Source organism: Solanum verrucosum, unplaced genomic scaffold (genome assembly GCF_900185275.1).
Source record: "Solanum verrucosum unplaced genomic scaffold, falcon-dt-bn FXZP01000268.1, whole genome shotgun sequence".
Taxonomy (NCBI): Eukaryota; Viridiplantae; Streptophyta; class Magnoliopsida; order Solanales; family Solanaceae; genus Solanum; species Solanum verrucosum.
In genome coordinates this window covers 1,860,559-1,885,880 of record NW_026019957.1, presented here as the reverse complement: position 1 = coordinate 1,885,880, position 25,322 = coordinate 1,860,559, and the positions used below count along the sequence as shown (strand labels likewise).

Here is a 25,322-nt window from a genome sequence, read left to right as displayed (position 1 = left end):
GCATAATAGCAAAACTTTTTTATAAAAAAGATAAAAAGGATACTTTTTCTCGAGGAACACTCATGAAATCTTGATCAAATACAAACTACACTCTCTACAGTTTTTTTTTTTTAAAGAACTTTCACAAAACACTTTTTCAAAATAAGCAAATTTTGCAAGTTTGACTAAACAAACTATCAAAATTGTCATAGTGCAAAACTTACCTCTCATAAATCTGTAACCTAATCATTTTTATTTACCAGAATTAGCACATGTGAAGGAGGCTACAAAATGAAAGTGATTATCAAAAACACTATAACAAAATATGAAAAATCGATTCAAAAAATTTGATCGTTATAGTAAAATCATGTTGTTATAGGAGGTATGATATAAAGGAATACAATAAACATATCAAAGTTAGAGAGGAATGAGTCCTTTTGGCTTGGAATAGAAAGGAAATGTGCTTCATCGCGTGTTTAAAAAAAAGTTAAAGAAGAACGAGATGTTTCTCTACACAACGAGACCACTAAGCTCAACGAGTCTGTTAAAGTTGTCGAGCAAACGACTAAAGAAGCAAGGAAAGAAAACTACAACACGAGAGACATCTTAAAGCAGGTTGTCGAAAACAAATATTGCAAAAACTATAACTGACTAAAACAAAAGGATGAATCAGTGCCCCACACATATAATAGCAAAACTTAAATTTTCAGTATAAAAGTATGATCAAGATTCAGTAATATGAACTGAAATCACAAAACATTTAGAATGATAATTAGAGAATGAACACACGGACAAGTGCAATACAAGCCTCGTCTATCGGCTCAAATCAGTTTCAGACATAAAGTAACGGAGGGTTAAGTATGTTGCGATTAATATAAACAATAGGGGTCCAAGGTTATCAATAAGAAAAGGAAACTGAAGCTTGCGGAGAGGATTTTGGAAAGGTCGGGAGCTCCTGTTCTATTTTGACATAATCTGGAAACACATCACTCCTTTTGCGTCTGGCAGCAATGATGAACTTTTCTAGCACTGTTGCATGCTTGAGCAAGTATTTCACCAATGGCATCACAGATCTAGAAAAGTTAAGGATCTTGATGGTCTTCAGATGTGGAAATGAGCAGTTAAAATCATGTGTCTCAAACCTCCTTGTCTGTTCATCCTTATTTGTGTACTTTAACAGTAGGTCCTGTAGGAAAAAGTCCGCTATATTAACCTATTTTATTATCCTTAGATAGAAGCAGGAAAAAGGTGATGAATTTTTAAATTCAAGGAACATCTCAGTACTTAGCAAAGGAATAATAAGCACACTGCAGCAACAGATTTAACAAAGAGAAATCACACACTTTCGAGACTAGAAAAGCAAAATTTGAAAAAAAGATATGACTAAAGCATTTGCACTTTCCTGTGGGCTTAAATGGTGTCTTGAACATCGTATTAGAAGAATTTGGGTGGAAGCTAACTCTTTACTTGTTGTGAATGTTGACAAGCAAGTTGCAAAACCTTCTTGGCAATATGAACCTATTATTGAAAAGCATAAAGAGTTGATTCATAAGTCGAGGTGACACTATTCTTTAGTTGGATACAGTCACCTATTGGACACAAAGAAGGGTTTACAAATGGCAGCTCCCTTCCCAATTATATCTTTTTGCAAAACTCCTCACTTTTTCAAGTTCTTATGGAAACAATGCACAAGGGAGCAAATAAGTCTCCACAAATTAGAAGCTATTGTATAGTTCATCAACTACTTACAGATCGTCTCATCAGTCAAATCCCCCCTCCTTGTAACCTTTTAGCATTATCTATGAAGTACATCACGATTCACAAAGGTGACTTTTCATTAAGTTTTATGATCCCCGCCCGCGTCGTCTTCTTTTATATATTAATAACATGAAGTAACAAAAATAAAGTCCAAACGGAACTTACTCTTGATTGGAAATTGTACCCGTCAATGACCAAAGTCTCAAGATCCGATGAACTCTGTAGAAAACAGCAAATTCCAGGGAAATCTAATTGCTTCAACTTCGTGCTAAGCTGTAAGAATTTCCAGGTTGATGGTGGAGGTTGCCACCATTCCAATTCCATTATGGACAGGTACTTATAAACCACATAGAGAAACCAGATGATGTCAAAACAAGGAAATGCTGCATACTTAATAGTGACATGCAAATTGTTAAACAGTGTTCAAGGATGGTTTGGAGATACAAAAATGGACTGTTAAAACACTTTGAAAAACCATTCACATGACAAAAAGATTATGATCAGCTATTTATTCTCAGTGTTCTGTCCATTGCAAATTATTTATTGTTTCAATCCCCTTCCACTTAGCAACCAGATCAGTAAAAGAATGTAATTATTGAGTACTCACCAAATTGGTCATTAGATTATCCTAAATACTGTCACTATTAATGTTAATAAACTAATGAACAGGAATAAACCTTGATGCACCAGTGACCTAATTCAAGCTTCTCGACATGGGCAACACTGTGAAAAAGTTCGTTCAAACAGGTAGACTCCGTCCTCTGCAATGGGTCTTGCTCTTCAAATTCAAAATCAAAATCAAAATTAAGGACGGCAGTGACAAGCGAAGCAACATTTCTCAAGTATATCCCGCGGCACGTCCCCTGAATTTCCAAATTTTGAATATATGGGGCTATTATTTCAAGCCATACATCACATTCATCAGTTTCTAAGTTGTCCATAATCAATTTTCTGGACTTCACATTGCTGATTTCCAGATGATGAAATCCCCAAAAATGGTCCAATTTCAAGCACTCCAAGTTAGGGCAACCAGATAATATCTTTTCCATGGCACCATCTGTCAAATATGTGTATCCAATTGAAAGAGAAATGATACCACTCCAGTTCACATTAGCTAAGGGGTTCAATTCCATACATAACTCTATATCCAACTTTCTCCACGACGTATTCTTATATGCGAACTGAGGAACCTTATATCCACCTTCACTTATAAGTTTAAAATGTTCAACATTTGCTACTTCACTTGCAAAATACACCCATAAATCGATGTCTTTAACAAATTTCTCTGGGTCGCGATTATTGAATACGACACTAATTTTCTGATTTTGTGACAAGACCTCCAATAATGAAGCTCCCTATGGGTGGAATTCAAGTAATCGAGAACACCCCTTTCCCACTTAGCAGGTGTGGTGGAATAGCAATCATCGGGGAATCGGATTTCAAGTGATACTGGAACGGACTTCCAAAGAAACTGCCATCGCTTCGATAATAAGCTGGTTCTCACAACTTTTTTACTATCTTCAGTGTCTTCACACAACATAGACAGAATGTGAATTAGAATTGAGTCCGGCAAATCACTGAGTCGGTCTTCTCTCTTCTTGCTTTTCTTCGCCATTGGAGAAATGAAGAACTAATTTGGTGGTTAGGATTTGGGTTATGGCTGATTGAAAGAAATGAACAACTTATTAGGGCGGTTCAAATTTAAATTGAGGGATGCCTACTTTGGCATCTAAGGGCATTTTGGTCATTTTTATCTACGTTTTAATTCGTTTATTTTATTTCTCCTAGTCTTTTGTATATTTGAAAAATTACTTAAAAGAAACTATAAATCATAACAATGAACAAGTTATATATTTAATAGACATACATTTGGTTGACTCTTGAAATTATATCGGTGTTGTCATTCCCCAAAATAGGGAGGCTCGGTTGATACTCGATACCGTACTTGATCGAGTTAGCCATTGAAACATACTAGCTAACTAAATTGTGGGTCCAAAAGATCGGGTAGCACAACATCTGGAATATCATGTCCACAATAACCTCTACGAGTGAAATAAGCATTGTCGAGACAAGGCCCCAACTATAATCAAATTGTACAACAAAAGTAAACATATTTTGATAGCCTCGTGATAAGATGGAGATTACTAACTCACAGCTGAACCCTGAATCCTAGCTAAGGGGTCGATGTTCATAAAAATCTTAAAATGTTTCACTTAGTTTCTATACTTGGTTACATGATAATTTATAAAAGAAAGAAATTCAAAAATCAAGTGTTTTAATAGTTTAAACATACAAGTTATATTTGAGAGTTTTGAAAATCAATGTGTTACTTTAAAGATTTTTCAAAATCAATATCAATATAATAGGCATCATAAAAATAATTCAGAAGTTCTTTCTAACAATACAATAATAAAATATCGCATTTGCCGTTTTAGGAATTTCCCGGGAGTAGTGCTAAAAGGAAGGACAGAGCTTAGCCTTAACCTATATTTCCAACGAACGTTTGAATGCTCGTAGTTCCTTCACGAAAGTTATTCCTTACGTCCTAAGCTCCGCAAACACTATATATAAGCACCTATAAACAATTTATAATGAGCTTAAATCGGCAGATTCGTCATATGGTCCTAACTTGTCGAAATGTCAGTAGAACTTCGTAAAAAAAATCATAAAAGAGTCTCGAGATTGTTACTTTACCAAACAAAGGGTAAACCTTGAAGAACCACCAATAACTATCAAATTCTATCTTTCAAAACTAGCTCCAAACACAACTAATAGAAGGGGAAAATAATTGTCATGCGTAGAGATTACTTTTCTAGGCACGAGGGAAAACTTTATCGGTAGAATCACTAAAACACAACTTCATCACTAAAAAATTCCATTGGAACCATTAAGATTTCTCTCTAGTTATGAACTGAAAAGAAATGTTTTTTATGGTTTAAAACGTCGAATAGCCGATTTAAAATATTATTTGACCCAACCTGGTTCATGACTCGGATCTGCCTAGACAGACCACAGTAAAACACTCATAATTTCTTACTTCAAAGTTGGTTCGCTGTGAGGTTTTGTGCATTGCAAGCTAGACTAGTAGACCTTCAATTTAATAGGTCGTAGATCCTTTAACTCCTTATATATTGGAAGAAAACATCCGAGACAATTGACCCAAAGTTCAGAAAATTTATTAGAGAAACTTACGATAACTTTTGCCGACCTTTGTTTCACTACTTTGCTTAACTTCAAAACTTAACATACGACCATCGCGCTACTATAATACCTCATAAACATTATTCTTAGCATATTAGACACTCATAGGCTTATTCCGAATGTACGTGTTAATTTAAACCTTTCAAACATACAAGGTGTTACACGAGCCATTTCTTTAACTCCAAACCTTTGTTTGAGTAATTCCTCTAACCTAAAACTTTAGTTTAGTTCCTCGATATTACCACCCATTTGCAGTCTTATTCTCCAATGTACCATATCAAATCATATACAACTCATACAACTACGCCTTGTCAAATGTATTATGCAAGAATAGAAAAAAATGGGATCTCACAAGTGCCACATAAATTGGAACAAAGCAAATAACATATATAGAAATGACGTAAAAAGCACTATAAATCTCAATAATTAACAACTTGAAATATTTTTTTTTTATAAAAACATATAAATTTTTTTTGGTTAACTCTTGAAATTCTATCTTATCCATTGAACTAGCTAGAAGCTATCGCTTCGGGTCGAAGCACTAAAAGAAAAGTTTATTGCTGATTTTAAATCAAAAGAGCAACAAGACTTCGATCTTTTAAGTCTTAGATACTGCAACGGACGTTTTTGGTTGAATGTACCATCAGTCTTAAGACTTGATAGTACAGTCATAGCCAAATATGGACATACCACAAAAATTGGGAAAATTGTGTAGCAACTGACTGCTGCTCAGTGCTCACTGTCATATCATATGCCAGCAAAAGATGTAGATAATATTGCAGAAACATTTTTCTCTATAATATTGGACTATGACAGTCTTTAATGGAGTGATATGAACAATGACAATCCAATTCAAATAGTCTTGGGATTGAGGGGTATTTGTTATTATCGCACACGTGCAACATACTTATTTGTCTTTTGGGAGATCGAGTGGGGTAAAATGATTTGTTTGTTTAGATTGGTCGAATCTCAAATGCAGTAACAGTGACAATTCAAATAACCAATCCCATTTGTAGAGCATGAACGTTTCAATACTAGAATATTTTTTTCGACAAGTGAAGAGAATTCATTTGTTTATGAATATAATTGTTGGAGCACCAGGACCATGCTTGTGAGCTCAAAAATTATATACAACTCATGATACTCTTGCCTTCACTGAGCCAAGTTTCCACGGCGTAGCTTCCTTTACAAAATTAGTTTGATATGTTGCAATCTGTTCAAACGATAGGAGCCAAATGTTATCAATAAGAGAAGACAACTGAAATGTGAGGAGATGATCTTGGAAAGCTTAGGAATTCCTGTGTCATTTCAGCATGATCCGGAAACGCATCACTCCCTAAGAATGATGCAGCAATGACAAACTTTTCTAGCACGATCGCATGCTTGAGCAAATATTTTACCAAAGGCAGCACAAACTTATTTTCACTTAGAAGTCCCCAAAGGTTATCGATCTTGACGGTCTTCAGATGTGGAAATGAGCCGTTAAAATTATGTGTCTCAAACCTCATGGTTTGTTTATCCTTGTTTGTGTACCTTGACAGCAGGTCCTGTAGAAAAGAATTTGCTATGTTAACCAATTACTCTCCTTAGATGGAAACAAGAAACCAAAGGGTTGATCGTGGATAAAATAAAAAGGTGATAGAATTTTTAAATTCAACGAACATCTCAAGTGCTTAGCAATGTTACGTACAATGTAGTACATGCAAACAACAAAAAAAATGTTCCAAAGCTTCATCAAATCTGATCATTTACACCCTCGCATGAAGGTGAGAACAATCCCTTGTTAAGCATCTTTTTCCAACAGCTACAAAAAGTTCAGTCAAGGCAACTCAAGTTGAACCATTTTCTTGACAAAATTAAATTGAGAGAACAAGAGAGTTCCTCTAAACATCTTACACAAAAACAGAATAATAAACACGCTGCTGCAGCAGATTTAGCAAAGAGAAACCATCAACTTTCCAGACTTAAAAGCAGATTCTGATAACCAAACAAAACAACATTGAAATGAAATTTGCAGAATTTGAACTACACATTCCCTGGAGCAATATATGTGAACACATTGAGAAATACACACCTCAATGAACAAGTACCGTAAAATGGTGTAAATCTCATCTAGGATGGGTAAAACTAATTAAACGCAGACGGCAGTTGCAAATAAGATTGCAGCACTTATTTTCCTATGGGCTTAAATGGTGTCTTGAACATTGTATTAGCAACATTTGGGTGGAAGACCACCCATAATTTATTGTGAATGCTGTCAAGGGAGTTATAAAAACTTTTTGGCACTATTAACCTATTATTGAAGATACTAAAGAGTTGATTCAAAGTGATATGTACAATTTTACAGAGAAGTCTGTGTGGCTGATTCTTTAGCTGGGATACAATCACTTATTGGATGTAGAGAAGAAAATGTTTAGGCTTTAACTCACTATCGAGAGAAGCTAGAGGGAACTTAATAATTGACAAGTGGAACCTCCCTTGTTTCAGAATTCGAAAGAAAGCCCAAAGCTTATCTCCAATAATGCAATAAGATAAACTTCCCGGTTTGATCCTTCTGTCAGCTCACATGTTACTTGTCTAACTTTTTTCTCCTTTCTAGTTCTTGTGAAAACAACATACACGGAAGCAATCTCCACAAGTCAAAAGATATTGTTGTGAAGCTCTCTTCTTTTTTTATAATGAAGTAATAGGTTTAATTATAGAAGGCATCAAGAAGATGCAGAGATAAGCAAATAGAGAGTAAGGCTACATTGTAGCCACAAAAAGCAAAAGCGAGACCTTGTTAGCTACATCACTTGTGAAGCTCATAATTAAGTACTTAAACTAGTTATGTTTCAAATTGCAAATGAGAGTCCTCCTTCTATATATAAACCCTCTTTTTTGCTTACACATTAGAGAGTTATCTTTTTTGAACAGGTAAGGAAGCCACGCCCCTCTCTTGATAACAAAAATAAAGGTCTAAAAGAAACTTACTCTTGGTGAATCCCCAAACCAGTCAATGACCAATGTCTCAAGATCCAATGAGCTCTGTAGAAAGCTGCAAATGCCAGGAAAGTCCAACTGGTCTTCAGCTACGCTAAGTTCTAAAAATTTCCGTCTTGATGGTGGAGACCACCACCCTTTCAACTCCAGAATGGACAGGCACTTATAAACCAAAAAGATAAACCAGAATATGTCAAAACAAGGAAACATGACTTACTTGACAAATGAGATGCAAATTGTTGAATAATTCATTAACAAAAATAGCTTGGACTATACGACTGTGATTTTCCACATCAAAGTATTCATTGTTGTTTTAAAAATCCAAAGATAGATGGACCTTTAAACACATGGAAAACCCCATCAACAGGACTTAAATGTAAGATCAATATAAATCAAACCAAATTTTACATGTTCTATCAATTGCAACTCTTTACTCTTTAGTACTTAGCAACTTAGGTATCAAATTATCCTAAGTAGTGGCACTATTAATGTTAACTAAAGTAATATTCAATGGCAAATAAAAAGAAATTCTGAATTATGGATAGTGAAGAGTATAAATAAACCTCGATGCACCAGGTACTCAGTTCAAGATTCTCGACATGGGCAACGCCATGAAGAAGTTCCTTCAAACAGCTTAACTCCTTCTCCAAGTTGTTCTCCTCGTCCTCAAAATCAAAATTTAAACGAAGGATTGCATAAACAAGTGAAGCCACATTTGTCTGCTCAATGCGTATCTTACTGCACATTCCTATAATTTCCAAATGCTTAATATGTGGGGCTATTATTTCGAGCCAAATATCATGATGCTTGTCGTAGTACTCTTCTATCGTCAATTCTCTCAGCTTCACAGATCTAATTTCCAGACGCTGTATGCCTGAAACTTTTCGTAGTTCCAAACACTCCAAGTTAGGGCAACCAGATAATACCTTTTCCGTAGCACCATCCGTCAGTTCAGCATTCCCAATCGAAAGAGAAACTAAATTACTCCAATTAACACTACCACAAGGATTCAATTGACAATAACTTAAAACCAATTCCCTTAAGGACGAATTTTTATACCCAAACTGAGGAAACTCATAATTTTGTTGACTTGAATAAAAATCAAGTGTAAATACTTCAACATTAGCAACTTTAGTAGCAAAATGTACCCATAAATCAACATCTTTAGCATAAATCTTATCGTACCTAAGGCTACTCACAAACAATCTCTTGATTTTCTCGCAAGATTTCCAATAGTAAAGTTCTCTGTTGATCAAAGCCAGGTAAGCAAGAATGTCATTTTGATTTTTACTATTGGGGAAAGTGAAACCGAGTGATAATGGAACGGACATCCAAAGAAATCGCCATCGTGTAGAGAGTATGCTGGTTCGCACAACTTGTTTTTCGTCCCATAACTTAGAGAGGATGTGGAGTAGAATCGGCTCCGGTAGATCACTCAGCTGGTTTCCTCCTCCGGCCGCCGCCATGATTTTCTTCTGGGTTTCCATGGAGTGTGCAGTTTTGGTAAAGTTGGCGCGAAAGGGGAAACGAAGAAAATAATTTAGGTCAGTTCATATATAAATTAAGAAAGAAAATGGTCATAAATATCCTTAAATTATATGAAAATGAATAAAAATATCTTTTCGAAATGATTTAATATAAATTATCCATGTAGTCAATACTTTAGTCCAAAAAGTGTCAATTCCGTTAATAGTTTGGTTAATACCGGCCACCTTGCTCCAAGTAAATTAAGCATCGATACTTCGGTCCATATCTAGTGTGGGCAATAGAGCATTGAGATGATCTTTCCCTAGTACAAGAGGACCGGGAAGGTCCCACCTCTGCCTACCAGTGGCGGAGTTAGGATTTTTAATAAGGTAGTTCAAAATCTGATGAACTAAACACACAAACTAATCGAATGGGATTCGACATCTACTATATATATAAAAAATAATTTTAATCATGTATAAATAATAATATAAATAGTAATTATAGAGGGCTGGCTCCGCCCTTGGTGCCTACAGTAAACGCTGGGTAGCCAAGTGCGGAGCAGATAACTACTTAAAACATCCAAGTAGTAAGCCCCCTCCAAGATGAATGCTCTCCCATTCCAACTTTCCCAGAGCTTCTGGTAGCTTAGCCGAGACAACGACGGGTTCTCTGCTCCTGCGGGGATGGAGCGATAGAAGTTTTTTTGGAAATTTAAGAGAAGATTATAAAGAGAGTGGCGTAAATCTTATCAAACAAGGAAAGACAACTGAAGCGTGCAGAGAGGATCTTGGAAAACTTAGGAACTCATCCGAGACACATCACTTCCCTCTGAACTTGCAAGCAATGACAAAGTTCTTTATCGCTGTAGCATTCTTGCGCAAACATTTGAGCAATGGTAGTACAAACATATTTTCCCTTTGTTCTCCATAAAAGTTGATGAACTTGATGGTCTTTAGATGTGGCAATGAACATTTAAAACTATATATTTCAAATCTCCTCCGTCGTTCATCCTGATTTGTGTACTTTGACAGCAATTTCTGCAGGAAAAATCCGATATATTAACCAGTTATTCTCCTTTAAGTAGAAAGCAAAGGAGTTTATCATTGTCTATGAAACATACCTAAAGATCAGAAATATATTGACATATATCATCTTTCACTAATAGTTATTTTATATCAATTACATTAACAAAAATAAAGGTCTAAAAGAAACTTACTCTTGATTTGACATCGCAACAGTCAATGACCCATGTCTCAAGACCTGATGAACTCGATAGAAAGCTGCTAATTCCAAGAGAGTCCAACTGTTCTAAGGCCGCGTTAAGTTTTAAGAATTTCCAGCTTGATGGTGGAACAGGCCACCCATTCAACTCCAGTATGGACAGGCACTTACCAACAAAATAGATAAACTAGAATATGTCAAAAACAAGGAAATGCAACATACTTAATAAATAACATTGAAAGTTATTGAATAATTCGTAAAAACAGCTTCAACTAAAGGGACTGTGTTTTGCCACAAGCCACATCAAAGTGTTCAAGGTTGGCTTGGAAATCGACAGATTGATTTTTAAACACTTGGAGCACAAAGGTAGGGGTAAGGTTTGTGTACGCCACACCCCCTCCGTAAACCACAAGTAGTGGGATTACACTAAGTATGTTAATGCTTGGAAAAACACATTCGCATGACTTTATTTGATAAAAGTGGTGTTGGGGCCAGCTTGCGCGCACCTCAATTAATTCCACGGGATACTTGCCCTTTCCTAGCCACAACAGATACTTGGTAACTTTGTCAACCAAGGCTACAACAGAGGGAAAAATCACTTAATGTTTTCCTCTGTTGGGAATTGAACTTCACGGTGCTCAATCCACTTCATTGACCACTAGTCCACACCCATTCACATGACTTCAAGAATATGATCACTGTAAACCAATCCAAATTTTAAATGCTATCCATCCTAATAGTAAACTCTTTATTTTCAATCACATGCTACTGTCCAACAAAATTGGCCATGAGAATGTTATTCTTCAGTACTTACAAACATAGTTATAATATCATCCTAATTAGTGATATTCTTAATGTTACTAAACTGATGAATTCAATAACAAATAATAAGTAAGTCGCAAAATGAAAAAAAAACACAATCTGAATTGGATAGCCAAGAGTAAGAATAAACCTCGATGCACCAGGGACCGAGTTCAAGATTCTTGACATGGGGAACGTGGCGAAGAAGTTCCTGCAAATATCTACACTCTTCCTCCAAGCTATCTTCAAGGCCAGAAAAATCAACACTTAAAGATAGGACTGCAGTGACAAGTGAAGTCACATTTCTCAGCTGAAAGTGCAGCTCATTGCAGCACGATCCCCAAAGTTCCAAATGTCGAATATATGGGGCATCAATTTCGATGCAATATAATTCATCTTAATACTCATAATCATATTCAAGTCTTTCATACATCGTTACAATCAATTTCCTCAGCTTCACAGAGCTGATTTTCAGAAGACGAATACCAAGAACTTTATCTAATTCCAAGCACTCCAAATTAGGGCAACCTGATAATATTTTCTCCATTACATCCTCTGAAATATAGGCATCCCCAATTGAAAGAGAAACCAAATTACTTCACTTCACATTACCAGAAGGTTTCAACTCGCAATTCCGTAACACCAAATTCCTCAAGACCGTATTCCTATACGCGAATTCAGGAAAAGCATACATACATTCTGGAAAGGCCGTATCACAAAATTTCAACGTGAACTCTTCAACCTTAGCAGAATAAGTAGCAAAGTGCAACCAGAAATAAAGATCAGAATCCATAATCAACCCATCGTATGTAAAAGGACAAACACTAAATGATTTAATCTTCTCGCAAGACCTCCAATAATGAAGCTCTCTATTAACAGAACGTACGAAACCGGAAAGATCTTTATCATCTGTTGAGTCGAAATTGAGTGATGCTGGAACGGATTTCCAAAGAGATCGCCATTGCGATGATAATACGCTGGTTTGAACAACTTGTTTACAGTTTGGTAGCATAGAGAGGATGTGAACTTGAATCAACTCCGGTAGATTACTCAGCCGGTCTCCATCTCCGGCCGCCGTCATGATTTTCTGTTGCAGTTTCGGTAATGGCAATTTGATAACCGCAAAATTGCAGTTTCCGTTTACACTATGGTATATTATTTAAAATATGCCCTCTAACTTTGGCATAAGTAAAAACTTGAATAAATAGACTCATCTGTCATACGTGACATCTTACATGTCAATTTTGTGTCCTATGTGGCATTTTATGTGTATTTGTCACGTAAGACGTGTGTGTCTATTTGTTCAATTTTATATAAATTTAAGTGTATATATTTATGCACACAAAAATTTAGAGGACATAACTGTTAGTCGAAAGTCAAGTTAAAAGTCATATTTATGTATTTTGCAAGAGTATAAAATTAAAAAGAAAAAAGAAAAATGTCTTATATAAGAATCAAAAACCTCAAATATATTTCAATTGAAGTTGATAGGGATAATTAGGGAAAAAGAGACAAATGTAACTCTGGTTTAGATCATACCTCTTTGTTGCGAAAGTGGTTCAATATAGTATTAGCGTTTAACAAATTATACATACATAACAATGGCATCAAGTGAATAATATAGCCCTTCAAAAGTTGGGATTTTGGATAATATTTTTAGAATCAGCAACTCATATGACGTTTTAGAAACCAAATAAGTTGTAGAGTGTCTTCCCACACAAATATAGCTTGCTACCAGTAAGAGAAGCATAGAGGTCTTTAAACTTCACCACGACATAATAATATGCTTGGTTTTGCTAGTGAATGGTTACTATGGTGACTGAAATCGCTGAGCAAGAGCCCAATGGTACGTACACAAACGATCTTCTCCTCGAACAGATCATACTTGTTCAAGATTAAAACAAATGGGGTGATCTCTTTGAAACAGACATGTCTGGCCATTTTTTCAGAGTGTTCTTTGACATGCATCAGGGTCACACAAAATACTACAACGTGAACATCTTCAAACATCTCCACTTTCCATTACATAGGAAACAAGCCCATTGAGTCGTAATGAATCTAGAAATACTATTTCTGCAAAATGACATTCAACCTTAGAGCAAGCTTTCTTACATGATTATCAAAGAAAAAATACATTGTGCTTTAGACATGAACAACTACTTGGATACTGATTAGTAGAATCCAAACTATGTATGTTGCGATCACTACAAAAGAGAGTCAGCAAGGAAAGAAAACTGAAGTGTGCAGGGAGGATCTTGAAAAGCTTAGGAACTCCGGACAACATGACTCCGTGATACATCACTTCCCTCTATTTTTACTAGAAATGACAACCCTTTTAGTGCTGTTGCATTCTTTTGCAACCATTTCACCAATGGTAGAACAACATTATTTTCCCTTGGTTTTCCATAAAAGTTAATGAATTTGATGGTCTTTAGATGTGGCAATGAGCAGTTAAAATAACGTGTCCATAATCTCCTCATTTGTTCATCCTCATTTGTGCACTTTGACAGCAGTTTCTGCAGGAAAAAATCCAACATATTAACCAGGTAGAAAGCAAAGGAGTTGATTGCACACAGATTGAAAAGTGTGATAAAGAAACTTACTCTTGGTTTGCGATTGAACCAGTCAATGATCAATGTCTCAAGATTTGATGAACTCGATAGAAAGCTGCAAATTCCAGGGTAGTCCAACTTTTCTAAGGCTGCGTTAAGTTTTAAGAATCTCCAGTTTGATGGTGGTATAGGCCACCCTTTCAACTCCAGTATGGATAGGCACTTATGAACCAAACAGATACGTCAAAATAAAGAAATGCAGCATACTTAGTAACAGATACCAATGAATTCAATAACAAATAATAAGTCACAAAATCTGAGTAAGAATAAACCTCGATGCACCAGGGACTCAATTCAAGATTTTCGACATGGGCAACGTGGTGAAGAAGTTCCTGCAAATATTTGCACTCCTTCTCTGCATTCTTAGGAAAATAAACATTTAAAGAAACGACTGCAGTAACAAGTGAAGCCACATTTCTCAGCTGAAAATGCATCTCCTTACAGCACAATCCCCAAATTTCCAAATGTCGAATATACGGAGCATGAATTTCAAGGCAATGGCATTCATCATTATCATGTTTTAGAATCAATTTCCTCAGCTTCACAGAGCTGATTTCCAGACGACGAATACCAACAACATTATCTAATTCCAAGCACTCCAAATTAGGAGAACCTAACAATACTTTTTCCATTACATCCTCTGTCATATCAACATCCCCAATCGAAAGAGAAACCAAATTACTCCACTTCACATCACCAGAAGGTCTCAATTGACAAAATCCTAACGCCAAATTCCTCAAAACAGTATTCGTATACGCGAATTCAGGAAACTTATACGCCAAATCTGGATAAGTAATAACATAAAATTTCAACGAAAACTCTTCAACCTTACCAATATTAGTAGCAAAGTACACCCAAAAATCAATATCACGATCAATATTCACGTAACTATGAATAAAAACCCTAAATGATTTAATTTTCTCGCAAAACCTCCAATAATGAAGCTCTCTGTTAACAGAAGCTACGTAAGCGAGAATATGTTTCTCTCTGTAAGCTTTAGGATCATCTGAAAAATCGAAATCGAGTGACGCTGGAACCGATTTCCAAAGAAATCGCCATTGCGATGATAATACACTGGTTTGAACAACTTGTTTACTGTTTGGTAACATTGAGAGGATGTAGAGGAGAATCGGCTCCGGCAGATTACTCAGCCGGTCTCCTTCTCCGGCCGCCACCATGATTTTCTTCTGCCTTACCATGAAAATTGAAAGGAAATGAGTAAAAACTTGACTTCAGCGAGCATCTATTTATTTCGTGCTCAAAACGATTACAAATTCAATGCTCTAATGTTTAAGTTCTTTGAATTTAAAAGACAGTTGATAATATTATTTGCATCTCTTCATATGCTCTAATGTTTATCAAGTTCTTTGAATTTAAATTTAAAAGGATAAATGTTCTTAATTCATTGAGTACGGAAGAAAAAAAAATTGTTACTATAGTTCAATAATAATGGGAAAAGAAATAATCATAAATGATATTCAAATTTATTACTGTAACATTTTTTGTGGTATGTGGAAAGGTTTATCGTCGGTTTTTTCAAAAAAAAAAATAATAGAAAAAAACTGATTGCCTGAGTTGGTTTCATCTTGGTTCTTTGAACAGACTCAATGCTAAAATTTTAAAAGATCGTTTGATACGAGAGATAAAGGATAATAATTGTAGAATAAAATTTGAAATTAACTTTATCCCATACTTACTTTAAGGTATCGACTAATCAGGATTATTTCACACCATTTGTACTGAAATGGTGGGAATTGGGATCATCATCCCATATAAAATGTGGGATAAAATAATCCCAATCCGAATTATAATTGTTTATCTCATCTCACGTATCAAACGACTACTATTTTTTTTTGAATAAGTAACATTTGTATTATAACTCAGCACTTAGGTAGTGTACTAAACCCTTTACAACAAGTCAAAGTATAGCAATATATCAAAGGACTCCCAGTTCTAACACATCTATATGAGAGTTCTTTGTACATCAAAAACACAGAAGCAAAATACAATCTGTTTTGATTTTCTGTACTGTTCTACTTGTGTCTTCGAAACACCTAGCATTTATCTCCTTCCAGATGGTCCACCATATACAAGATGGTATGGTTCTCCGGTAGCTCATGTTTTTAGCTCCCAGGTTCTTCCCAACTAGATAGAGTGTCAACAATCTTGCTAGGCATTGAAGGCTGGGCACCGGACCGGAATGAGACCACCAGACCGGAACGAATCGGTACCGGACCGGAACGGGACGGTTTGACCGGGTTGTTGACCGGTACCGGTAGGGGTGTGCAAAAACCGATTTAACCAATAAACCGAACCGAAAAAAACACTATTGGTTTATTGATATTGGGTTATTGGACTAACGGGTTTTAAACGGTTTTGCAAATTTTTTTATTGGGTTATTGGTTCGGTTTTCGGTTTTATCATTTTGTTAATGGTTAAACCGATAACCCAATAAGACTATACTAAATTTACTAGTCTTATTGTTAATGGTTAAACGATTGTTACTTTCACACTTTTTGTTAATGGTTAAACGATTGTTACTTTCACACTTTTTCCTTTGAATGTGTCTACTGTCTAAACTTGCAAGAAAAATGATTGTTACTTTTATGATTATTACTTTCATGCCAAATGTTGGAAAAATCATATGGTTTATTTGAAAATTTTCTTATCGTGTATATAATATATATGAGTATTTTCTTATTGGTTAAACCGAAAATCGAACCGTTAAGTACCATAAACCGATTAACCAAAAACCGCTAAGAAATATGTTATTGGTTTGGTTATCGGTTTGAAGTATATACAAACCGAAAATCGATAAACCGAACCAATAACACCTAAAACCGAACCGACCGATGCGCACCCCTAGGTACCGGGATGGAGGCTCAGTTCCGTCCCGTCCCACTATATACCGGGATAGAACCGGGACGGACCGGAATGGACCGGAACGGGATAAACGGGACAGCACATATAGCTATTTCAAAAAATAATTATTTTTTTTGAGTAATTTTGAATTACGAAAATTCGAATGTTTTTTTTATTTTTCTAAGTTATATTAGTTTATAGTATTTAAGTTTTAAAATTTATAATAATTTTACTTAAGTTTATTTTAAAGATTTTTTTTTTAATTTTTACGTATATAAGTTTGCAAGTTAAGTTTAATAAAGTTTTTTTTTTTAGTTTTTGAGCTTATGTAGTTATGTTATAAGTTTTAAAGATTTGAATCTTTTGAAGTTTATAAGTTATTAAGTTATACTTATAACTTGTAAGTTAAATAACTTAAGTTTGTAATTTTAAAAAAATTAAATAAACAAAAAAGAAATGCTAATAAAAGTAAATAATGACAAAAATATTATTTTTTATTTTAATTAAAAATGATTTACCGGGACCGGACCGGACCGGAACGGAACTGGAATGAACCGGTACCGGTATACCGGTACCAAATCATGGTACCGTTCCGTTCCGTGTACCGGTTCAATGTATCCCATCCCGTCCCGAATACTACCGGACCGGAACGGACCGGAATGATACCGGAACGGACCGGAATGGTACCGGTACAACCCGTTCCGGTGCCCAGCCTTAGGCATTGTCCGTTGTATGCCTCTGAGATTCTTCTACACTAATGGTCGTGTGGTTCAAGTTAAATAGGCCACCAGTTTCTGATAGATCTCCAAACAATGACACCATAAGGATTGCTTGCTTCTTTAGTCATCCAATTCTCCATACTTTGTTCTGATCACCTTTATCCATAGAGAGTGTCTTATGGGCATATCTCCAAACGACTACTATTTTTATATGCAAAGCTCATCTTGAGAATACATTTCTGAGGCTATAAATTGGAAAACTTCAGCTAAGGAATAAAAGGTAACCACTGAGCTACAATTGTTACTAAAAGCCACTTACAAGTTACAACAAAGATCATACAAAAGGATGATATAAGTATTGGTTTCCCTAAAACTTACAATGCCATCCAAGAAACTTTCACTATTAATATACATTGGAATAGCTACACAATAGTGAAAAAAGATTGATTCAAATTTATTTGACATCACTTACTTTTTTCTTTGCCAAATCTACAAATAGCAAAATATGTCTAAGCTAATTCATTCCTTGTTGGATAAATGGTGAAGAGCTAACATCAGTTGTACTGTAAAATGAATCCTCTGCTCCACCATAATAGGTGTCTTCCTTTTCCTCGTCCCACTTCACGACTTCTCTTATATACTTGAATGCCTCATCAACTGTAACTCGGTCTCTTGCCTGAGCTTGCCATACAAATAGCTTTTTACCAGTGATAGAAGTATAAAGTTCTTTAAACTTCATTGCGACATAATAGTATGCTTGGTTTGCTAGTGATAGGTTATTATGGTGGGTCCATACTGGACTGAAATCGCTGAACCACTTGCAAGAGTCCAATGGTACACGAACAATCTTCTCCTCAAATAGATCATACTTGTTCAAGACTAAAACGAATGGGGTTTCTTTGAAACAGGGATGTCTGACCATTGTTTCAAAGAGTTCTTTGATATGCATCATCTTGTTCTGAAGTAGCGTACCGCTACCAGAGTCCTCCTGAGTAAGCCACATCTGATCGTAGTCACTCAGGGCCGCACAAAATACTACAACACGAACATCTTCAAACATCGCCACCCATTTGCATCCTTCATTCATTCCGTTGGCATTTATTCTAATTAGTTGGTACCTATCAGGATATGCAATGAGTATATGTCACATAACCATCAAGCTAGAGTACATCGAGAGAATTTTCAACATCTAAAACTAAAAAGATAATTATCACTTAGCGGCTAACGCGATAAAATGTAATTGTCCTACTAGGAGGAGAATGGTTACCTAGTCAGAGGTGGTGCTGGAGCATCCAGATTGTCTCCATAGGTTTCAGACATTGGGCTACGATCATCCAAGGAGAACTCCATAAAAGCCAAACCATTGCCTTGGGTTACTCCTTCAGCATACAGTATATCTTGCTCTGAAGGTTCATACTCATTACTTGATACCTCAACAGCCTACAAGATAGGAAAAAAACAATTTAGTATCTGTTATCCATCTTCTGTAGTGGTTGGCATTAATCAAACTAAGAATCTATTCACTAGTAGGTATACTCCAGAAAAGTAAAATGGGTCTTGCGTCCACCTGAATTAACTTGTCTCAGGAAAGGATTTAGATTCAATATTACTCAATTAAAAGAAATAACAGTATATAGCTGAACCATGAGAACACTACAGATCTTTAGGGAGATATGTTACCAGGAGAGCAGAGCCAAATGCATATAGAAGACATATGGTCGACAACTCAGATTAACTAGATAACCAAAACAACTCGTTACCTGTATACGTTTAAGATAGTGCAAGAGACTTTTGACAATTTGATTCAATAAGACTACTCCTCAACAACAACAAAATACACAGTGTAATCCCACAAGTGAAGTCTGGGAAGGGTTGAGTGTACGCAGACCTTACCCTTACCTCGGAGAGGTAGAAAGGCTGTTTCCGAAAGAGCCCCGGCTCAAGTGCAGAAAATTCAAGTATTTATGAAAAGAGGGAATATGACAATGGAGGAAACAAATAAGAATACTCCTATGCTCCAAAAAGTACCTTGCTCAAGAAGTAATCTGCTACATCTGGAAGGAAATGAAGCTCATTTCTTCTCTTGTATGTTTCTTGTATAGCAGGATCCTTCCACACCTCTTCAACCAGAGGAGCATATTCACGTGTTGCTGCAGGAAAAAATGCATCTAAATCTCCCGTGGCAATGATGTCCAGTAGCCAATCAGAGAAATGCTTCAACCTCGGGTTCAAGGAATAGATGCACTGGTTAGTTTCGGCAGATCCCACGTCACCACCTGTAAAGTTGAACTTAGTTACTAAATTGCAGCCAGCAGTTCCTTTCACCGTGACATTGTGAATCATCAATGAAATTTGAAACTATGTATTCGATACAATTCCAAATAGTGAAGGTTATTAATGTCCCAACGAGGATGTTTGTGACCTTAGTCAAGTCGCAATATCTTTCTAGTAAATGGCATGCAGCATATAAACTCCACATAATAAGACTGTAGGAAACTTCAAGACTTTGAAATTGGCCAATGATGAAACAAGTAAATAACTGAAAATTGACAATGAAATAACTCCCTTGAAGATTCCTCTCTGTGACTTCATTTTACCACTCTAAATTGAAACTTTACTCTTTACTAACATCAAGAATTGAAAAGAACTGCTCTATCTTTACATATTTTATTGCAAAAAGACATCCCAAAGGGAAATCCATGACAAAAGTTAGCTACTTTACGGAAATCAGAATAACTCAATTTCACTTCTCGCAAATCTAGTTGAAGAAAATTCCCATTAATTTTTTTTAAGCGACTTTGACTATTTGAGTATGGGTGAAAATTTAGAGCAGTAAAGTATAATATTTCTGCAGTTCTTTTATTTCTTCTTCCTCTGCAATTTGTTAAGTAGGACAGGGATTCCACTACAGACAAAACTATCACTAGTGGAATAAATCCCTTGCCACAGAGACAAAGAAGGCAAGAGCTCCAAGTCCAACGGTATGATCACTGATCTACTCGACTGGTGCAAGTACTTTTGTAAATTAACAGAGGACTTTCTATCACTAATTTTAGAGATGTATTTAAAAAAACCTTCAGCCTCTATTCTTGACAAAGCCTCCTCTTCAAAGCGCTCCCTTCCATCAAGAAGAATGCTCAAATATTTGTACATGTTGCTTTGAATCATCAGCTTTATATCTTGAACTTCTTCAGTATTGAACTTGTTCCCATACAAAAATTTTGCCTGCTCAGAAAGTTGTCAAAAATGAGTATAATAACAGAGAGCAAGGAAGTACAATTAATCACTAAAAAACTAAGAAAAGTCAATTTCCTTTGTTGATAACTGAAAAATCCCCTAGAGCAAGTGGCGCACAATTCAAAACTCAGTGTATAATGCATTTGTCCCTCTACCCTTCTCCACTTGAGGAAAGTCAATATTAACCATTGAATTTCATTTCACCCGCTAAAAAGTAATATGCAACAAGGCAGAGAAAGAAACAGAGACAGAGTCAAGAAAGAGAAGAGAACTGAAATTGTATACAAACAAGCACATAGCCAATTGCCAGGAACTCATTTCGTTTCAACCTTGATTCTTCAGCTTTCTTCTTTGTTCTATCCCAAAACTATGTCCATGTGTGTTCAATTTAACGTATGGTTCTAATTCGTAATATACCATAAGATTCCTGGATTTCAATTCAATTTGGGTTGCCTGTGGAGGCACTTCCTTCAAGCTTCCCAACGATAAGTTTCCAGAGAACTGTTATCTCTATTATAGACAAAAGGAACACAGTATTGAGAAAGAAGTGAGGAAGTTGTCAAACATGAGTAGATGGACTATACCGGCCCACACTGCTCATCACACTTTCAGACCAATCTTCCTATATGGCCGATAAAATTGCATCAGTAATGAAACAAAGGGCATAAAGTTTTCTAGTAAACAACAACCCCTAACTAGTTTGGTTAGAGAGAGAAACTTTAAACTCAATCAGAAAAAATAAACAAAATAGAGTTTAAACCACACTACATATTTCCCCCTTTTAGACTACCGGAAGTGGACCATCTAAACTTTTGTGCTGAATTGTCTCCTTCAAAAAGCGAGCAAGAGGCCCTGGTTTGTAAGATATCCCAGCCAGTATCGCACACTAAATGAGGGATTTCATTCTTTCATCCAAGCCTCAGCTTCTTGTCTTTAATGATACTCCTTCAGTCCCATTTTATACAACGATATTTGAGGGGACATGGAGTTTAGGTATTAATTTGACATATATATTATATAGTTGTAATGGAATAAAACATTAAAATAATGGTTGAAAAGCTAGTTCGGCAGAGAACATTGCTTCAAAGTCTAAAGTATGAATCGTTAAATGAATTGAATTCTTGAAAGTTGTATAGAATATTCTTATCGTAATAGTGAATATCTTGGGACATTCAAAGATGGAAAAAGTCATATTAGTAGGGATGGAGAGAGAAAAAAACTCTATATTATTTTATCTCTGCATGGCTTATAACAAAGTTTATCAGAATATTCCATATATAGAAGCTTGACTTCGGATTAAAAAAAAGAACACTAAACGAAGAAAAGGCATCTCCTCTATAAAGCGGTATGCTATAAATAACTTGGACAAATCCAATACGGTAATACCTGCTTGAAAATAGTGCTTGTTCCGGAACTTTCAAGTCCAAGTAAAAGTAGCTTCTGAACCCTTTTTTGTTCTATATAAGTTGTAACAGTAGTATAATTGCTAGGTTCATCCCTCTGTCCATGGGGCTGACCAGTAGGTACTGGTAGTGACAACAGGGAGGAGATAAACCGCGTAAATGCCTGTATAACAAACAAATATTAGATATTTAAGAACCAACTAGTCCTACTTACAGAGTAGGATGAATCCGAAATCAACTATTTTTGCTACCTTTTCCCATATGTTGCCCCGAATATTATTTTGACCTTCTTCCTCATAGCGACCATCATCATATACCCAAAAATGAGTGTCACGGGGACATTGCACATTTGCAAGCTGAAATAAAAGATAAGAATGATTCAATGCAGAAAAGTTGTTTATGACATGATAACAGTTCCATTTTGATAAGATCCATTTTCGCGAGAGCCTTAACATAATGTAACATAGACATGAGCACAGTTTGTCAAATAAGCATCTCATATCAGCATCACTGGACACTTTTTCATTTTCTGGCTCCGATTTTGTGTAACCTCAATCATGAATATGTTGGAACTTGAAAAAAGAAAGATATATCTCTTCTCAAAAAAAAAGAAGATATATCTCATTCAGATTTCACACTGAGCTTTTGATATATGTGTCCCAGTACTAATCCAAAGAAGGGGGATACTCAATAAGAAAACAGAATGAAAAAAAAACTGAATCTAGTTAGAATGGATTGGCCGTACCTATCCAAACAATAATTGTTAATGACTGACTCGTTATTCACTCATTTTGGGTCATAATCACTATGCTTTTCCAAGCAGACATTTTTTACAGTTTTATTTCCCTGTTGGACTTTTGTTTTCTGATAAATTAGGTAAAGTCACAAACATTATATATCCTTCAAAGATTTTCAGGACAACAAAGACTTGGGTAATAAGAGACATTCCTCGTCAAATAATGCAATCTACTATTCATGAAAAGAATAACTGCAGCCTACTAAAACAGGTACCATATTCCTGACCAATAGGCAGCCGGTCTCTCTAAGTAAGGATAGCAAAATTACAATTAATTATGAGTGTGGACCTACTTTATAGTTTTACAGTTGTAGAAGACAACAACAGATATAAGCATAAGGGACATTTCACTACCAAATCTCTCTTAGAACGGTAATCTCAGAGCTATAAATGTTTACTTGGATGTAGATTTTATTTAACTTCACAGTATATCAGTAAAATGATTGCAGCCGACATAGGGTCAGAAAAATCAATGCTGCAGGCAACATTTGGTGAAAGAAATCCCTAAAGGAAACAGCAAGACAATAAGTGACAGAATTGACCAAAAAAAGAGGAGAAATTATTCACCACCTTAAACAGGAAAACTTCAAGTGAAAAGACATAAACTGTGGCTAGTAATAGAAAGTAACCATTAGCTTGGCATTTAAATAGTGTATAGTAATTATTCTGCGACAAGTTATTGCCTCCAAAATATGAATGGGAACTTTGTCGTACAAACAACATACCTTCAACACCTTGAGCTCCAGTTTAGTTATCTCTCGGCCATTAATATAGACCTGTGTGGTTCCATTGCTTGCATGCGGACTAAGTTTCCCAGTAAAATTCAGGTTTGAACTCACAATTCTGTCAGGTTTTTCTCCTTCCTGTTGAATTAAGAAGCCAAAGCTGCATCAACTTTCTTATTTCCTGATAGGGATTACAATGAATGATTAGTTTAACTTCATTAAACAAAATTACCTTTCCCCAAAGTCCAGATTCCTTGTCATACCAATAACTTCCAGGCTTTAACTTCTGAGGCGGTAAAGGGCACCCAAAGAGTTCTGCCATCTCATCAGGCTTCAAAGGAAATCCATTAATAATCAACTGCTCTGGTCGGAGCTGATTAGCAGCACATTCTTTTTCTGCTTTCATTATTTGCTTGACTTCCAAGGGACTTAGCAAACGTGATAATACTCTTGAATGTTTGCCAAGCTTGAACCTCTTTGACTCATCAATTGGCTCACTGATGCAACTTACACATTTGCGCCCCTCAGGCATTGAACCCATTGCTCTGAGCACACAATTGATGCAATACTTTGCATCACAAACCAAGCATGACTCTTTATTTTCCCACTTCCCTTTCCCACACCTACAACAGAATCTTGATTTCTTTTTCTTCTTTCTTTCCTTGGAAACTCCAACATATTCCGGAAAGACTCGGTTCTCAATGTCCACCACTTTTCTTTCAGATCTATTAACAGAATTGAAAGTGACCATATGGGCTCTTCTCCCCTCATTGTGCTTTGCAGCATTCTCAGAGGGATTATGCTCAGACCCAGGGGATGCCGAGGGGGAACCTGAAGAAGAATCAGGGCTCTGCAGTACAGACACCTGGGACTCTGAACTACCAGAAATCCTTGGACTTTGTGACACGTGCAATGGGATTGGCTCTATAACAGGTGCAACATCCTGGCCTACGGATCTTCTACATTCTGAAAGAGGTTCTGCTGTTGATGCTGTGGGGATTGCACCAGATTTCACATCAACGGGTTCTACTCTAGGAAGTTCATATGATATTGGAGGACCAGTATACTCTGATGCTATTGAGTAATTCATTGCATCCTCCTCAGGGAAGGGAACTCCTGGAGGAAGCATCCTCCTCACCATCTCCCTCCAATTATCTCCACTATTCTTTTCCATCTTTATTTAATGTGAAAATCGCCAATCAGCTAGTGTAGTATTACCAATTGCAGCCTCAATTTCTCACACATCTATCACTTCTTAATACAGCTGATTCCACCATCATCTAGTAAACAGAAACATCTAAGTCAAATAACAATATTATAATTACTTTCCAAGGAACTATTGTTAAGCATTCAACTCATGCTGATTTTACAGTCAAAATTCCCCCAAACACCTTCAATTTGGAAAAACTTCAATCTCACCATTTGATCGAAAGTTCAACACTTTGAAATCTGACAACCAAGCAATCCAAGCACAAAACTTAACTACTCAAACAACCAGACAAGACCCACAAACACATTTTATTAGAACAAAAACAAAAATCAAAGCTTTTCAGAAC

The 25,322-nt window shown here is 36.0% G+C and overlaps 3 protein-coding genes and 2 pseudogenes across 3 annotated transcripts; all 5 read right to left on the bottom strand.

Annotated features, from left to right (window-relative positions):
- Positions 1–771: 771 nt before the first annotated feature.
- LOC125814461 (F-box/FBD/LRR-repeat protein At1g13570-like) lies at positions 772–3,215 on the bottom strand (annotated as a pseudogene).
- Positions 3,216–6,179: 2,964 nt separating this feature from the next.
- Positions 6,180–9,386, bottom strand: LOC125814745 (F-box protein At5g03100-like). The gene is made up of 3 exons (XM_049494206.1): positions 8,484–9,386; positions 7,912–8,082; positions 6,180–6,485 (listed from the first exon to the last, which is right to left on the bottom strand). The coding sequence occupies exons 1-3, from the start codon at positions 9,384–9,386 to the stop codon at positions 6,180–6,182; spliced, it is 1,380 nt and encodes a 459-aa protein (XP_049350163.1).
- An 822-nt stretch (positions 9,387–10,208) lies between these two features.
- LOC125814744 (F-box/LRR-repeat protein At3g26922-like) lies at positions 10,209–12,493 on the bottom strand (annotated as a pseudogene).
- A 1,183-nt stretch (positions 12,494–13,676) lies between these two features.
- Positions 13,677–15,148, bottom strand: LOC125814743 (F-box protein At5g03100-like). Its single transcript, XM_049494205.1, has 3 exons — positions 14,297–15,148; positions 14,016–14,186; positions 13,677–13,928 (listed from the first exon to the last, which is right to left on the bottom strand). The coding sequence occupies exons 1-3, from the start codon at positions 15,131–15,133 to the stop codon at positions 13,677–13,679; spliced, it is 1,260 nt and encodes a 419-aa protein (XP_049350162.1). The 5' UTR covers positions 15,134–15,148.
- Positions 15,149–18,116: 2,968 nt separating this feature from the next.
- On the bottom strand, positions 18,117–24,968 carry LOC125814449 (extra-large guanine nucleotide-binding protein 3-like). Its single transcript, XM_049493894.1, has 8 exons — positions 23,999–24,968; positions 23,767–23,904; positions 22,497–22,601; positions 22,229–22,408; positions 20,680–20,830; positions 19,634–19,881; positions 18,873–19,045; positions 18,117–18,723 (listed from the first exon to the last, which is right to left on the bottom strand). Exons 1-8 carry the CDS (start codon positions 24,938–24,940, stop codon positions 18,120–18,122), a joined length of 2,541 nt encoding a protein of 846 aa, XP_049349851.1. The 5' UTR covers positions 24,941–24,968; the 3' UTR covers positions 18,117–18,119.
- Between the last annotated feature and the right edge of the window lie 354 nt (positions 24,969–25,322).